The following is a 15915-nucleotide window of genomic DNA, read 5'->3' as shown; positions in this document are numbered from 1 at the left end:
ACATTTTTAGAGGGAGAACTAGAATCTTTACATAAGGTTAAGAAAGATAGCCTATTAAGATTCTCTTGGCAAGTTGGGGGTAGATAATTTGAGGAAAATAGGCCCCATGTACCAATAATATATAGTATCATCATTTTCACTAAAAGGAAAATATAACCTATGCTATTTTTATACATAAGCCATGACTATAATATTAAATCTCTATGAATCCACTAAAAACAAACTATCATGTTCTCTATGTTTTACTTTGGGAACTACAACATTTAATTAGGGTTAGAGTGACCCTAATTAATAAACTCACTAATAATTAATAAACTCACTTTGAGAGAACTGGGCTGGGGAGGAGTATCTAACATTGTATAATATACAATATGTTCTAAACAAAAACAATTTAAAGTAAGTCTCTTAAAATCAGATTATCCCTTTACAAATAATCACATCACATACATAATTACTGCCTGCTCTTTTCTAATGATGATTATTCAAAAATTTAGTACAGAAATAGAGACCAAGCATTACCTTTCCCTGAGAGAAGCACGATTTAACACAGGGCTTGGAGAATGCTTCGGCATTGCAGAGGGTGCTGAATGAACGAGTAAGGTCCTGGATGAATGCTGGGGCTTGCTACATGACCTTGAACTCAAATAGTCATCACATCTTTCCAAAGAGTCATCGAAGTCTCTCCCATGAGGTGTTCTGATGACCTGTTTAAAAATTTTTTATATATATACATACATATATATATATATATATATATACACACACACACACACACACACAGGATATATATAGTGACATTATACACACACAAACACCCTTTGTAAAAGTAAAAAAATCAAATATAATGCCACAGCTATATTTGAAGGTAAATTTCAGAATGTAGCAATCATTACTACCACTATATGACTAGACATTAAATACATATGATTATTCATTCCACATGTCCAAAATCTACAGAACTTTATCAATTCCAATGGCTTTTGAGTAGGAATAGGGTAAAGGTAGGGATGTATATATAAAACAAAGGACAAATACACATGAACTAATGATAGTCTAGTTTATCTATGAGGCCAAACAGAACAGAATTCTAGTCCTTATACTTATTCATTGCTTCATAATAAATCAGGGTAGATAAATGAATAAATTCCTACCCTTGTAGAACTTATATTCTAGTAAAATTTACATTCTAGTAAGGAGAGAGAGATTTAAAAACACACACCTGGAGTCTGTCATACAGAGTGATGTAAGTCAGAAAGAGAAAAACAAATACCGTATGCTAACACATATATATGGAATCTAAAAAAAAAACAAAACCAAAAAACATGATTCTGAAGAACCTAGGGGCAGGACAGGAATAAAGACGCAGAAGTAGAGAATGGACTTGAGGACACGGGGAGGGGGAAGGGTAAGCTGGGATGAAGTGAGAGAGTGGCATGGACATCTATACACTACCAAATGTAAAATAGATAGCTAGTGGGAAGAAGCTGCATAGCACAGGGAGATCAGCTCAGTGCTTTGTGACCACATAGAGGGGTGGGATAGGGAGGGTGGGAGGGAGATGCAAGAGGGAGGAGATATGGTGATATATGTATATGTATAGCTGATTCACTTTGTTATAAAGCAGAAACTAACACACTGTTGTAAAGCAATTATACTCCAATAAAGATGTTAAAACACACACACACACACACACACACACACCTGCCCGCCCAAAATAGATAGGTAAAATATACAGTATATTGAAGGAGGTAAATACCATGGGAAGAAAATAAAGGAGGTAAGAAGTGCTGCTGGGTGGAGTGGCAGGGGTATGTAGGGTAGGAGCTGTAATTTTAAATACAGTAGTCAATTGGGACCTCACAGAGAAGACTGTCCTAGTAAAGATCTAGGGAGTAAAGGCCTGAAGACCCTAGTGAAGACCATAAGACCTAAGTCAGGGGGACATTTGTGAGAAGAACATTCCAGAAAGAGAGAAAAATAAACACAAAGATCCTGTGGATGGGGTAGGGTGCATGCCTGATAGTTAGAAATAGCAAGGAAGCCAACAGGGCTAGACAGAATAGTAGGAAATAAAGTAAAAAAGTAAATTTTAAGGATTTAGCCTTCTATTCTAAACAGAGGAAAAATAAGCTCTTTTTATTTTTTTGTAAATAGGATCTCCTCGCCTACTGTGTCGAGAACAGTCTATAGTGGGCACAAGGGCAGAGGCAAGGAAATCAGTTAAGAAACTATTACAACAAAGTATGGAAAGAATGCTGCCTTGATTCTGAGTGATAGCAGTGGAGGCAAAAAGTGATCAGATTCAGAAGTCATCTGGAAGATACAGCCAACAGGATTTGCACAGACTGACTATCAATGATAACATCAAAGTTTTCTGGTGAAATCAACTGGAAGAGTTGAGTTTGTATGAATTAGCTATACCCTTCCAACTGGACAGGTGGAAGAGTAAGATATTAGGAGTCTGGTTTTGGACATGTTGAGCTTCACACATCTATTAATCATCCAAACTATTAGAGCAGAGGTTCAGGAGAAGAGTCCAGGATACACATACAAGCTGGTAATTTCCAGAGTCTAAATGGTATTTAAAAGTATGGCACTAGGTGATATAACCAAGGAAGTGAGCATAAATAGGAAACATCTGAAAACTGAGACCTGGGAAAACTCCATTGTTTAGAGGCTGGGAAGATGAGAAGGAAACAAACTGAGGAATGGCCAGGGAAGAAGTGGAAGAAAAAGAATGTGTTATTCTGGAAGTCAATTAAATAATGTATTTCAAGGAAGAGGAGTAACTAGCTTGGTCAAGTACTGCTGACAGGTCAAGGCAGAAAAGGCTAGGAATGAAATTCTGGATTTTAGCAGCAGGGGGATCATAAATAATATTTATAAGAGTAGCTTTGGTGGGGGCTTCCCTGGTGGCGCAGTGGTTAAGAGTCCGCCTGCCAATTCAGGGGACACGAGTTTGAGCCCTGGTCCAGGAAGAGACCACATGCCGCAGAGCAACTAGGCCCATGTGCCACAACTACTGAGCATGTGAGCCACAAATACTAAGCCTGTGTGCCACAATTACCGAAGCCCATGCGCCTAGAGCCCATGCTCTGCAACAAGAGAAGCCACCGCAATGAGAAGCCCATGCACCACAGCGAAGAGTAGCCCCCGTTCGCCGCAACTAGAGAAACCCCGTGTGCAGCAACAAAGACCCAACACAGCCAAAAATAAATAAAAATAATTTAAAAAAAAGAGTAGCTGTGGTGCAATGACGGGAGTGATAATCTGGAGTTAAGTTCAAGAGAGAATGAGAGAGACCTAAATGTAAGGCCAGACACTATCAAACTCTTAGAGGAAAATATAGGCAGAACACTCTATGACATAAATCATAGCAAGATCCTTTTTGACCCAACTCCTAGAGAAATGGAATAAAAACAAAAATAAACAAATGGGACATAATGAAACTTAAAAGCTTTTGCACAGCAAAGGAAACCATAAACAAGACAAAAAGACAACCCTCAGAATGGGAAAAAATATTTGCAAATGAAGCAACTGATAAAGGATTAATCTCTAAAATTTACAAGCAGCTCATGCAGCTCAATATTGAAAAAACAAACAATCCAATCCCAAAATGGGCAGAAGACCTAAATAGACATTTCTCCAAAGAAAATATACAGATTGCCAACAAACACATGAAAGAATCCTCAACATCATTAATCATTAGAGAAATGCAAATCAAAACTACAATGAGATATCATCTCACACTGGTCAGAATGGCCATCATGAAAAAATCTAGAAACAATAAATGCTGGAAAGGGTGTGGAGAAAAGGGAACCCTCTTGCAGTGTTGGTGGGAATATAAATTGATACAGCCACTATGGAGAACAGTATGGAGGTTCCTTAAAAAACTAAAAATAGAACTACCATACGAGCCAGCAATCCCACTACTGGGCATATACCCTGAGAAAACCATAATTCAAAAAGTCATGTACCACAATGTTCATTGCAGCTCTACTTACAATAGCCAGGACATGGAAGCAACCTAAGTGTCCATCGACAGATGAATAGATAAAGATGTGGCACATATATACAATGGAATATTACTCTGCCATAAAAGGAAACGAAATTGAGTTTTTTGTAGTGAGGTGGATGGACCTAGAGTCTGTCATACAGAGTGAAGTAAGTCAGAAAGAGAAAAACAAATACCGTATGCTAACACATATGTATGGAATCTAAAAAACAAAAAGAAATGGTCATGAAGAACCTAGGGGCAAGATGGGAATAAAGACGCAGACCTACTAGAGAATGGACTTGAGGATATGGGGAGGGGGAAGGGTAAGCTGGGACAAAGTGAGAGAGTAGCATGGACATATATACACTACCAAACGTAAAATAGCTAGCTAGTGGGAAGCAGCTGCATAGCACAGGGAGATCAGCTCGGTGTTTTGTAACCACCTAGAGGAGTGCGATAGGGAGGGTGGGAGGGAGGGAGATGCAAGAGGGAAGAGATATGAGGATATATGTATATGTATAACTGATTCACTTTGTTATAAAGCAGAAACTAACACACCACTGTAAAGCAATTATACTCCAATAAAGATGTTAAAAAAAAAAGACATTAGGTAAATACCAAGGAAATCTGAGTAAATTAAGGACTTTAGTTAATAATAATATATCTATACTGACCCATTAATTATAACAAATGTACCATACTAAATAAGATGATAATAATATGAGAAACTGGGTATGGAGTATATGAGAACTCTCTGTACTATCTTTGTGTTTTTTATGTAAATATAAAACTGCTCTAAAAAAAAAAAAGAACTGCCATTTAAAAAAAATTAGAATTAAGCTATGCTAGGTAAAATTTTAAAATTTAACTTGCCCTTTTTCTTACATTTATTTTCTTTATGCTTCGAATCTACCAATGTTCTTTTTGTTACATTTTTATCTTATGGTTTTATCCCATAGTTCAGGTATTGTTTTATAATTCACATCCCTACTATATCATGTACATATCACAGAGAAAGTGGATTAGTTGTGTTGTAATACACAAAAACATCACCCTTGGGCAGACTTTTCATACCAGGCACATCTCATAGCCCCATCCTTTGTTGGTTGCCTTTGGGTTCCTATTCCTGATCCAATGGTGTCTGGATGATAGTGTTGACGTAACTCAAAACATGGTGACACATGGCTGCGTTTTCACTAGAGGCCCCAGAGATATGGCAGTTATCTGGTAAACCTAACCATCCTAGATCCTGATTAGGGTAGACTTCAAACCCTCTTTTGTATTGACCCAGCTTTCTTATCTCTTCTCTGGCATATATTCCCTGCAAATACTATGCCAATGTACCCAAGACACTAAATGCTTCTAGAAAAAAATTAAATTAACCATATAGATTGGTTAGTTTTATTATGAATTTATTATTGTCAGTATGATATGGACACTCAAATTACTTTGACATTCTCCAATGCCAGCATCCTCATTGGAATTAATACATCCTTCCCATAATGTTCTTTAAATCTTCTGACACACTCTCACACAGATGTTTCTAACATGCTACCTCTGCTCTCCTGTGAATCTACTGAGTCCAAACATGTATGCTCCCTTCTAACTAATCTCAGAAGTTTCTTCAATCCAAGAATAACACCTACCTCCATCTGTGCTTTATCCCAATTCTTTTTCACATCCTTTGAACTTCCCTCCATTAATTATTAGCATGCTATCTGTATTTCCAGCTTCTTCCCTTCAACTGGCTCCCAACTTTTAACGCAATTCATTCCTGATCTCTCCCATTTTTATGGCTCTTCTTTTGTACATTAAAAAAACTCATTGAAGGTGCAGACTAAACATATTGCTGCTATTATTCTACCTTTCCTGTACTTATAATGTTTCATCAAAACCTACTCTTCCACAACTTATTTTATAAATCCTGTCCTTTCCTCCCAGTTCTCATACTACTTGGCCTCTGCAGCATTTGTCACTGATCAGTCCTCTTTTAGCTTTTCTCTTCTGAATTTCTCCTCCTCTGTTTCCTTAGTCACCTCTTTTTATGGTCCAGTGGACATTCTTCATCCTTCATCTCATCACTGAAATCAGTGGCTGTTCTCCAATGTCACACTTTCTGCCCCTGTCTCATGTACCTTCTCTTTGGTTGATATCCTTTGCTTCTATTATCAAGTGTATAGTAATCTTTGAAACACTTATCTCTGGACAAGACTTAGCTTTCCAAGACTTATCTCTGGAAATCCAGAACTGAATATCCATTTCTCTGTTAGGCAGCTCTACTTGGATTTTCCACATGTAACCAAAACTCAGTAAATTTAAAATTTTTATCTCCACCATGCTCTTACATCTGCTATTCCAGATTTCATCATTATCTTAGACCTAAGCTAAAAATCCATAATTCGTATTTCCACAACACCAAGTATGGTCCATCTCTTTATTCACTCCAGAGCAAGCTATTTATGGACAACATAAATTTTAGAATTCTGCTGTCTTGAAAACTTAAATAAATTCAAGAAAATGTCAATTCTATCAATGAAAAAAAAAGAAAATTGAGATGATTGATTGAAAATTTAGGGGACCTGTCAGATCAAATGAAAGAACTGAATAAAGTAATAACTCTATAATATCATTTAAATGGCATTAGACATAGGAAAAAGTAGAATTGGCACTGGCTTTATCAAATTGACAATGTAATGTGCACAGTTTTGAACTTTCCCAAAATATAGTGAAAGAGTTAAAAATTCTAAGACTAGAAAAATTATTGAAAGACAAAATAGAAGAAAAACTTTCCTGAACTAATGAGATACATCACAGGGGATATTATGAACTAGCAACATTAATTAAAAGAACAAAACACCACCAAAAAAAAAAGAGAATGAGAGAGAGGAACTGAATTTAATTAACAAATATTTAACTTCCAGTCACCATGTTAAATGTTGGGATTATAACAGTGAACACAACGAAGTCCCTGCCTTTATGAGCTTATGTCTTAGCAGTTACTATCAACGAAGTATTTGCCCTTTTAAGAAGGTCAATTTGACCTTTAATCTTTCTCAGACTCATTTCCCTTGTATGTAAAACAGGGTTAATAACAGCTACCTTATAGATCTTCCGTCATTTATTTAAAGTATCTTGAAGAATGCCTAGGTGTGTGAATTAGTTATACAACAAATATAAGTCCTTCATTATTAAGACACCATTCCAACACGGCTTCTTACTTCAACACTACCACAATTTTCACTGTTTTCCAGAATTACAGCAACATATGGTGAGCCAGCAGTCAGCTGAGAGAATCAAGCTTTCAGCCCAGAATCAAACAGCATGTAATTCAAATGACTCAGTTACAGTCCCAAATAACTGACCAAGAAATATGTGATCCAGATTGAATAAAAGAAAAAACTGAAAAGTGCTCTATTGTTGTTAGCTGTTCACAGAGACAAAGTAAAAACACAGTGAATGTCAAAAACAAGATCAAAGAGGTCCATGACCAATAAATACAAGTGTATATATTAAGAGACTGATAGAATAGAAAAAAAAGTGCTATAATGCTGTTTCTAGAATTATATTCAAATATGAGCCACTTGGCTTATAGTAGAGAGATTATTTTCTCTTCATTAATTTCAATGCCATTTGAGTCATGCTGGCTGGCAGACCATTTCATTTTTTGTTTACTAAAATTTCTCCACAAACTAGTCAGCAACGCTTTAAATAAAGCCTTCTAGGTGACTACAACTGACTTTTTTTCTCTTTATCAGAATATTCACTGAGAATCTCTTGAACAACATGTTAGCTAACACACAGATCTAGAGAGGTACAGGGATTTGAACTCACAAACCAGATGAGACAGGGTATTAACACAAAGAAAACTGACAGTGAGATATGCTAGGTGGCAAATACATCCTAACGACAATATATGCAGAAGGACATTTATAGACTTCTAATGGTCTAAATGGTGGAGGTCTCATGGAGGAGGTGGATTGGAATCAAGGCCATAAGTATAGAAAAGGGGCAAACAGGGCATTCCAAGTAGAGGAAGAGGCACAAGGAAAGATAAACAATGAGTACAGTCACTTGGCTAGTTCTGTAGGAAAGTAATCAGAGAGAATATGACAGAGGTGGGGAGGGGCACACTGTAGAGAACCTTCAATGCTGCAACTCAATACTATCTGACATTTATTAAGCATCTTCTATGTATCAAGTACTGAACAAGGTAGGAGACAGTAGTCACAGGTAAATATAACAGGAGACCTCAAAGATACTACAATCCAGAATGAGAGACATGAAAAAACAAGTAATGATGAAACAATGAGGAAGGAAATTAGAACTAAATAGATATACAATAAGTAATTGTGCAGTGGGGACACAGCTGGGATGTATTACTTCCATGGAATTAGAATAAATATTTGTTTTGGAAAATTATTTATCTAAATGGGGAATGGAAGGTATAATAAGGGGATAAGTCTTTGATAAGAATCCACTTCAAATTTTCAACCTTAAAACTCAGCTTAAGAAACGTTTTCGTAGCTCTTGTGAGTTTTCCATAGGTTGCTTATTCACTTCGAAAAACCAAATGGAATGTTATCTCTTTGGCTCATAACAGAAGAGTTACATTTCTTGGATGACTCCTCAAGAACCCTGCCTTAGAGTGTTCAAAGAACAGGGTTCAAATCCCTGCTTGTTATGTGACCCCGAGCAAGTCACGTACTCTAAGTTTTCATTTCCTTCTCTATAAACTGGGGAAATTATCTTACAGGTTTGCTACAGAAAATAAAGGAGACAAAATTAGTACAAACACAAAGCAGAGGGCTCGAGTTATGAAAGACAACAGTATTTATTTCCTCTGTTTACAGCAACCTTCATATTTAGCATAAACAGGTTTTTTTTTGTTTTACATTTATGGAAATAGTTCTTTAAATGCCATTTCTAAGATCTCAGAAATGTAATAATTCCAATATTGCAAATGTTGCAATGTATCAAGATAAAATCTAACATTTTTAAACCAATCTGAAATTGTTACAGTTAGAAAAGAAAATTTCATACACCAAACTCATTGTAATTATATAAATGTAATGTAATTAAATGACATACTTTTCAAATATGTGATACATAATGGTTTGGTTATACCATACTTATGAAATAAGTTTCCTGAAAAGTTGTTTACACAATAAGTTCATAAGTTAAATAATATTTATGCCCATGAAAATTTTATATTTATAGGAACTTCAAGGTCAAATTAATGGAAGAGAGAACCACTAAGTATAAATAGGAACCAGGAAATTCACTTATCCAACAAATATTTGTTGAAAGCCCATTTAGTGCCTGGTACTACACACCATGCTTTAAAATTTCTCCTTTGTCATGGGACATAAAACTTAAGAAATAAATAAAAATAATTCTAATGGAATTTGCTGGGAAGTAGTTGAGAATGAAGACTATAGGAAAGAAGTGCAGTAGAGGTACTATTTTCAGGATAGTAAGAACAAAGCACAGTTCTGATTCAAAAGGGAGAGAAGCAGATACTGGCAACTGAGATCAGTTTCTCAATTTTGCTGAAAACATTCCTTTTGAATCCTACTGAAGGGAATGATCCATTCCTACCTTATCCAATTTAAAAATACATATGCTCAACTATCTGGTTTGGTTTAAGGAAGATGTACTTTCGTTACACTGAAGAAAAATTTAGAAGAAATTCCAAAATAATGCAATGAAAATGATAATTCCTAAGTGTGTCCTTCTTTAGGGGGTAGGGGGAAATTCCTCCTTTCTTAGACCACTGTTCAATGCACTTATATAAGTAACTTGTTTAATCCTCACAACGACCCTATGTGGTTTTTTTTTTTTTTTTCGGTACACGGGCCTCTCACTGTTGTGGCCTTTCCTGTTGCGGAGCACAGGCTCCAGACGCACAGGCTCAGCGGCCATGGCTCACGGGCCCAGCTGCTCTGCGGCATGTGGGTTCCTCCCGGACCAGAGCACGAACCCGTGTCCCTTGCATCGGCAGGCGGACTCTCAACCACTGCGCCACCAGGGAAGCCCCCTATGTGGTATTTTTATTACCTACACTTTACAAGAGAGGAAACTGAAGCAAAGTCAAACAGCTATTAAGTGGTAGGGGTCCCAGGCCAGTGAACTATGAGAGATCCACAGCGGAAAAAAATGGAAAATTCCCACAGCCCAGGCCTCACAGGATGCCTATGAGGAAAGTTCCACAGAAGATGCACTAACAATCTGATTTACTAACAACCCAATAAAAAGAGCCAAGGAATAAACCGACAGACTGTTCCCAAGGAAGAAATAAAATATCCCCCAATTAATTTTATGATGTGATCATAACATTGCTACCAAACCACTCAAGAAAAGTACAAGAAAGGTAATTAGAGACCACTCTTACTAGTGACCATATGTGAGAAAATATCTTAAGTAAAATATTAACAAATTAAATTTAGTGATGTTCAAAAAAAGAATACAACATGATTAAGCTGGGTATATTCAAAGAATACAAGAATGGGTTATCAATAGAAAATCTATTAATTCACTATAGAAAAATCATTATCAACTCAATAGATGCTGAAAAAATTATTCAATAACATCCAACATCCACTCGTAATTAAAAAATATACATACCTTGCAAACAAGGAATTTCAAAGGGAACTTCCTTAACTTGCTAAAGGATATCTAACAAAAATCTACTGCAAATAACATTCATAGGTGTGAAACCTTCGACATGATCTTATCAAAGACAGGATCAAGACAACACAGTATTAGTTCATGCTGCAGCATATCAGGCTGCATTGAAAGAGCAAATTAAGTTTGAAAATTAGTGGCTTAACATAATAAAGGTTCATTTTTCCCTATGCTAGGTTAGCAAGAGAATCACACTTCACAAAATTGCCCAAGGACCCGGGCTGATGAGACAGGCTGAACAACTTATAGCTGTACCATCTAGAACATGAGACCTCATTATCACTGTAACAAGAGAGAGTTCATATCAATTCTTCTATGCTGCACCCTGGAAGGGATCCACATAATTTACATGTATAGTCCATTGGCTGGAACTAGGCCCTATACACCTGCAAGAAGGCTTGAAAATATGGGAGAGGACATGAATAGCCAATAAGCAATAAATGTCTCTGCCACATCCTGATCACCACTTTCATTTAACAATGTATTGAAAATCCTAGTAAGTCAAGACAAATAAATAATTTGAAAGGCAGAAATAAAATTCATTGTTTGTTGAGGATATGGTTTTCTCTATTAAAAAAATTCAAGAATATCTAAGACAAGAATGTTATATAAAAATGTATTGAAGACCCATACATCAGTAAAACACATAAAAATGTAATTTTACATAATCTTTCCTAATGGTAAGAGAGAAGTTGGGAGTGGAGAGGGACAAGGCATTCTAGAGGTGACAGAAGAAATGACTAGCTTTCCATCACAATTCATCTTTCCCTCCTCCAGAGCAGAATTACTGCTGAGAAGCAATCCTTGCATCTAGGTGTGGCCAACTGATTAGTTCTTGGCAAACAGAGTGTAGGTAAAAATGTTATGTGTCAATTCCAGGCCAAAGTTTTTAAGAAAGAGATATGCCTCTTCAGATTCTCCTTCATTTTCCACCATGTGAAGAGGACAGCAAAGCTCTGGAGTAAGGCAAAGGCACAGAATGGGGTCACTGCACGGAAAAATAGTATGCAGATTAGAGGCACCCTAAATTAACTATTATGTGAATAAAAACTAAATTTCTATTATATTAACGTCCTGAAGTTTGTAGGTTTATTTCTACAGCAAATAGCATTATCCCAAACAATTCAGAAATCAGTATCTTACTGTACTGGTATTAACATAGACCTAAATATGTATTGGCCTGTAAGTCAGGAACAAGAAGCAAGGGAATAGATACTTGAGGATTGAAAATTTAAGATCCAATAATGCAGTAGCAAAATAAAATTGTGGCCTGCAACAGCTTGGAAGATAGACCACATAACTTTCAAGCTTATTATCTCTAGGAAAATAGCTGTAAAGGGCAAGAGATGTAGTGTTGGATTTTACTTATACTGAGCAAGGGATTTCAAGAATGACGAGCTCAGGAGAGATTGGTTTGAGAGCAGAAATGAAATAGTATAGAAAGATTTTAGTAATCGAGGGCCTCTCAGGGCCAGGAAAAGTGAGTGCCAACTGCGTGTGGACACAAAATGTGGAAGGTTAAGACAGAAAAAGGCTTTGAGCTTTGAACAAAGGGCCATTAAAACTTTTAAACAGAGAAATGAAATCCTAAGACAAAAATCAGATTGAGGAGGTTGCTTCCCATCTGAGCCTACTTCAAAGGGCCTCAAGGTAAGTGCCATTAAAAGGCATAAGAACTGAAGAAATAAATCAGACTTCAGAATTATATTTAGAGGGAAAAAAACAACTTTGTGTGTATTTACTGAAACATTAAACTGACTGGAAGCAAATAAATGAGAAGTTGATACTTGCCTAAGTCTATATTGCCTAAGAAATCAAGAACCTGGCCTTTAAGAGCCTAAGTCTATAAAGTAGCTCTCAGGCCCCAAAACTTTTAACAGCAGGAAGTGGGCTAGAAAACTATGCAGTCCCAAGAGATCAAATCCTCCAAACCCATTTCAGAGAGGATAACTCACTGCCATGTGGGATAATAAATGGACATGGAAAAACCAGCTGCAGGGTAGAGTCAGGGTCCATGGAGAGTAAGGTCTAAGAAAGGACATTCCTCTACTATCAGCATTTATCATTGCTGTAGACTAGTAACTGCTCTTCATTCTCTATTTCTCCCTTTTGCAAGTAAGAGCACCATTTTTTCCAGTTATCCTATCCCTGCTCTAACAAAACATACCAGAAATGAGGTTCAGGTAGAGTGAGAAGGTGAGGGAGGGGAGAAGTAACTTATCTTGGTTCACAGGTCACTGGATCACAGGGAGTCTACCTGGATCTGGCTTATCCAACACTCAAAGATCCTGAACTTCAAGCTAGATTCAAGTGGAACTTGAATGATGGAACTTCAAGTGATTTTCCTGGAAGAGGACAGAAGTATGTTCTGTGTGAGGGAAGAAAGGGATATTTGGTGGCAGATAGGCAGACTATGACAGATATGGTCAGTGGTCTACTAAAATCTATGACCCCTCTTCAGTGGAAAACAGCTGCCTAACTAGGATCTCTATTTGCCAGCCACCTTCCTCATCTTGCTTCTAGATGTGACTAGTTCTTGTCAATGGAATATAAGAAGTGAGTTAATTCACTTCCAGGGTTTTTTTAAAAATTAATTAATTAATTTTTGGCTGCATTGGGTCATTCATTTGAATGTCTAGCAATGAAAGGACAAAGAAACAGGGAACAATAAAGATATAGGGAGGCAGGTTGAGAGGTGTGTTCTTTTTCTGAGAACTTTGTATTTATAGAACAGCTGATTATAATGCATCCAGGGTGAAGAGAGGTGACTTTGGCCAAAAGAACAGCTAATGACCAAGTAACTAGAAATCTTAAAGCGGGAGGTGGAAGATATAATAGGTATGAAGAAGTAGGAAAAACAGAAAATAAATATGTTAAATAGCCATTATCCCTCAATATATGCCCTCCACTCAAGCCAGACCAGTAGTTTCCCCCCTGCCTCCAGGACAATGTACTTATTCTAAACTCCAAGGCTTTTTCATGTTGTTTTCCTTCTAAGACATTTTTCTCTCTTTTCCCTTGCCTCTGCAGAATGTATTTCTCAACAGAACTCAGGCCAAGTCCCACTTTTCTAAAAAATTTTTGCAAGCACTCCTAGTTTCATAATTCTTCTCCTTGTAGAAATCCTATAGTGTTCCACTACCAGTTACTATATGCCTATAAGAAAATAGCCCTTAAGTTTTTTCATAGAAAAGACAGAACTGTTCAATGCTGCATATGTATTTCTGTGAAAATCTACCTCTTCAATACAGAAATAATCCCGTGCACTTACCACCCACAGCCTTACAAAGGTAGTATGAATGATCAACTTCTACTCTAACTCTAAAAGTTAAGAATACAGAGGTGAGGGTGGGTGGATATTAAAGATAAATAGGGGCTTCCCTGGTGGCGCAGTGGTTGAGAGTCCACCTGCCGATGCAGGGAACGCGGGTTCGTGCCCCGGTCTGGGAGGATCCCACATGCCGCGGAGCGGCTGGGCCCGTGAGCCATGGCCACTGAGCCTGCGCGTCCGGAGCCTGTGCTCCGCAATGGGAGCAGCCACAACAGTGAGAGGCCCACGTACCACAAAAAAAAAAAAAAAAAAGATAAATAGAAGTGAAGTTCTTTTAAAGAGTTCATTTAGAAAAGAGGATTATAAATATATCATCTACCTTTAAATGGACCAGTCAATGTAGAACTGGATTATAGTTACCTTAGGATAAAGATTAGTGTCCTATAAACTTTATACCTTTCTCCCCATTCTATACTTTTGTATATTTAGTTTACTTGTTTTCTCTTCATAATCCACTCACACAACACATATTTTAGGAATCCACACTGTATATCAGACAATATCTAGCAACTGTCAATAAGCAAGATCAATAAGATCCTTGCCATTCTGGAACTTACAGATTAGTAAAAAAAAAAACAAAGATGCAAATAAAGAAGAAAATAAATAAAACTTGTGAAACATGACTTGAAGATAGGCTTGTCCCTTAGGTATTACAACTAAGGTAACTTCCCTGGGCCCCATGCAAGACAACAAACATTATGCTTTTTGATGCGTGTGTGTGCGTGTGTGTGTGCATGCATGCACATATATATCACACAGATCAGTACCCATGTATGTGTCTGAATAAACTCCACATAATAGGGTGGGTCTGCACCAGGGGAATTATGCCAGGCCCACACTCCTCTAAGGACAGCCTTAAGCAAGGGCATGACCCTATACAAATGCTATACAAGGAACCGTTCTATTCAAGTGCTATATCCACGTCTATACTAGTAGTTCTCAAATGCCAATCCTTGGATAGACAGCAAAAGAGTTGCATAAGAATCACCTGGAAACTTGTTTAAAATAAAAATTTCTAGTCTACAGTCTCAACAATTTTAATTTAGTAGGCCTGGAATAAACTTTTATAAAGTTCCACCTTGATGATTCTGACAATCTGGTAGATCTGGCCCCTTAGTCACATGGTGCCTTGGCTTGTTCCATATTTCTTTTATCACAATCAAAGCATGGCAAAGAGCTATGCTGTTCAGTGCCAGTAAGCATGGGATAAATTGTTTTCAAGTAAATAAACAAGGGTTTTATAAGGAAAGCTATGTTTTTTGTTTTTGTTTTGTTTTCCCAACTATGATGCCTCTTCTTATTAAGAAGCTTACACTTAGGGACAGAAAAGAAAAACTCTGGGGCAGTGCTTCTCAAAATGTAGAACATGAACTACTAGTGGTATAGCAGATAACTTAGTATGGTACCCAAAATGAATTTAGATGATACACAAGATTATTTTATATAGCACATGGACATACACTAAAAGGGTACTGAATCCCAAAAGAAAAAATATATTTTCTTTTCAATTCTCTTTCAATCAGAAATCTTCAGTTAGCTGTTGGTATGTCTCCTATACCTGTCTATCATTGCTTATCTCATTTTAAGAAAAAGAGAACATGTCTCAGAGCCTTTGGAAAACAATAGTTTTCTAGCCAGAATTTAGTAACGTTGTTTTGTTTTTGCTGTATTTTTAAGGCTATCATCCATTTAAAGTATATGACACTGATTTTTCATTTACACTGGTGAAATAAATAAAAACAAGGTGAATTTTTAAAAGACAGCATAAATTACATGCAGGTATTGTAAAAATTATGAGGATGCTCTATGAATGACTGAAATTTAGAAATACTACTGTGTGAGGTATCACTAAAAGTAGCAACCAATTTCTCTCTGTCTCTGTCTCTCTCTCACAGACACACAC

At 36.9% G+C, this 15915-nt stretch overlaps 1 protein-coding gene across 3 annotated transcripts in view; it reads right to left on the bottom strand.

The window, feature by feature from the left end:
• SPATA6 (spermatogenesis associated 6) overlaps positions 1-15915 on the bottom strand; it is a 148799-nt gene that overhangs the window by 52802 nt on the left and 80082 nt on the right. For all 3 annotated transcript variants that reach the window (XM_081220262.1, XM_081220263.1, XM_081220264.1), the window contains exon 10: positions 520-704. In XM_081220262.1, the coding sequence (XP_081076388.1) occupies positions 520-704 (185 nt within the window). The remainder of the gene's footprint in view (positions 1-519; positions 705-15915) is intronic.

Source organism: Mesoplodon bidens, assembly GCF_964165515.1.
Source record: "Mesoplodon bidens genome assembly, chromosome: 2".
In the NCBI taxonomy this organism is placed as follows: domain Eukaryota; kingdom Metazoa; phylum Chordata; class Mammalia; order Artiodactyla; family Ziphiidae; genus Mesoplodon; species Mesoplodon bidens.
This window is presented reverse-complemented; position numbering and strand designations above follow the sequence as displayed.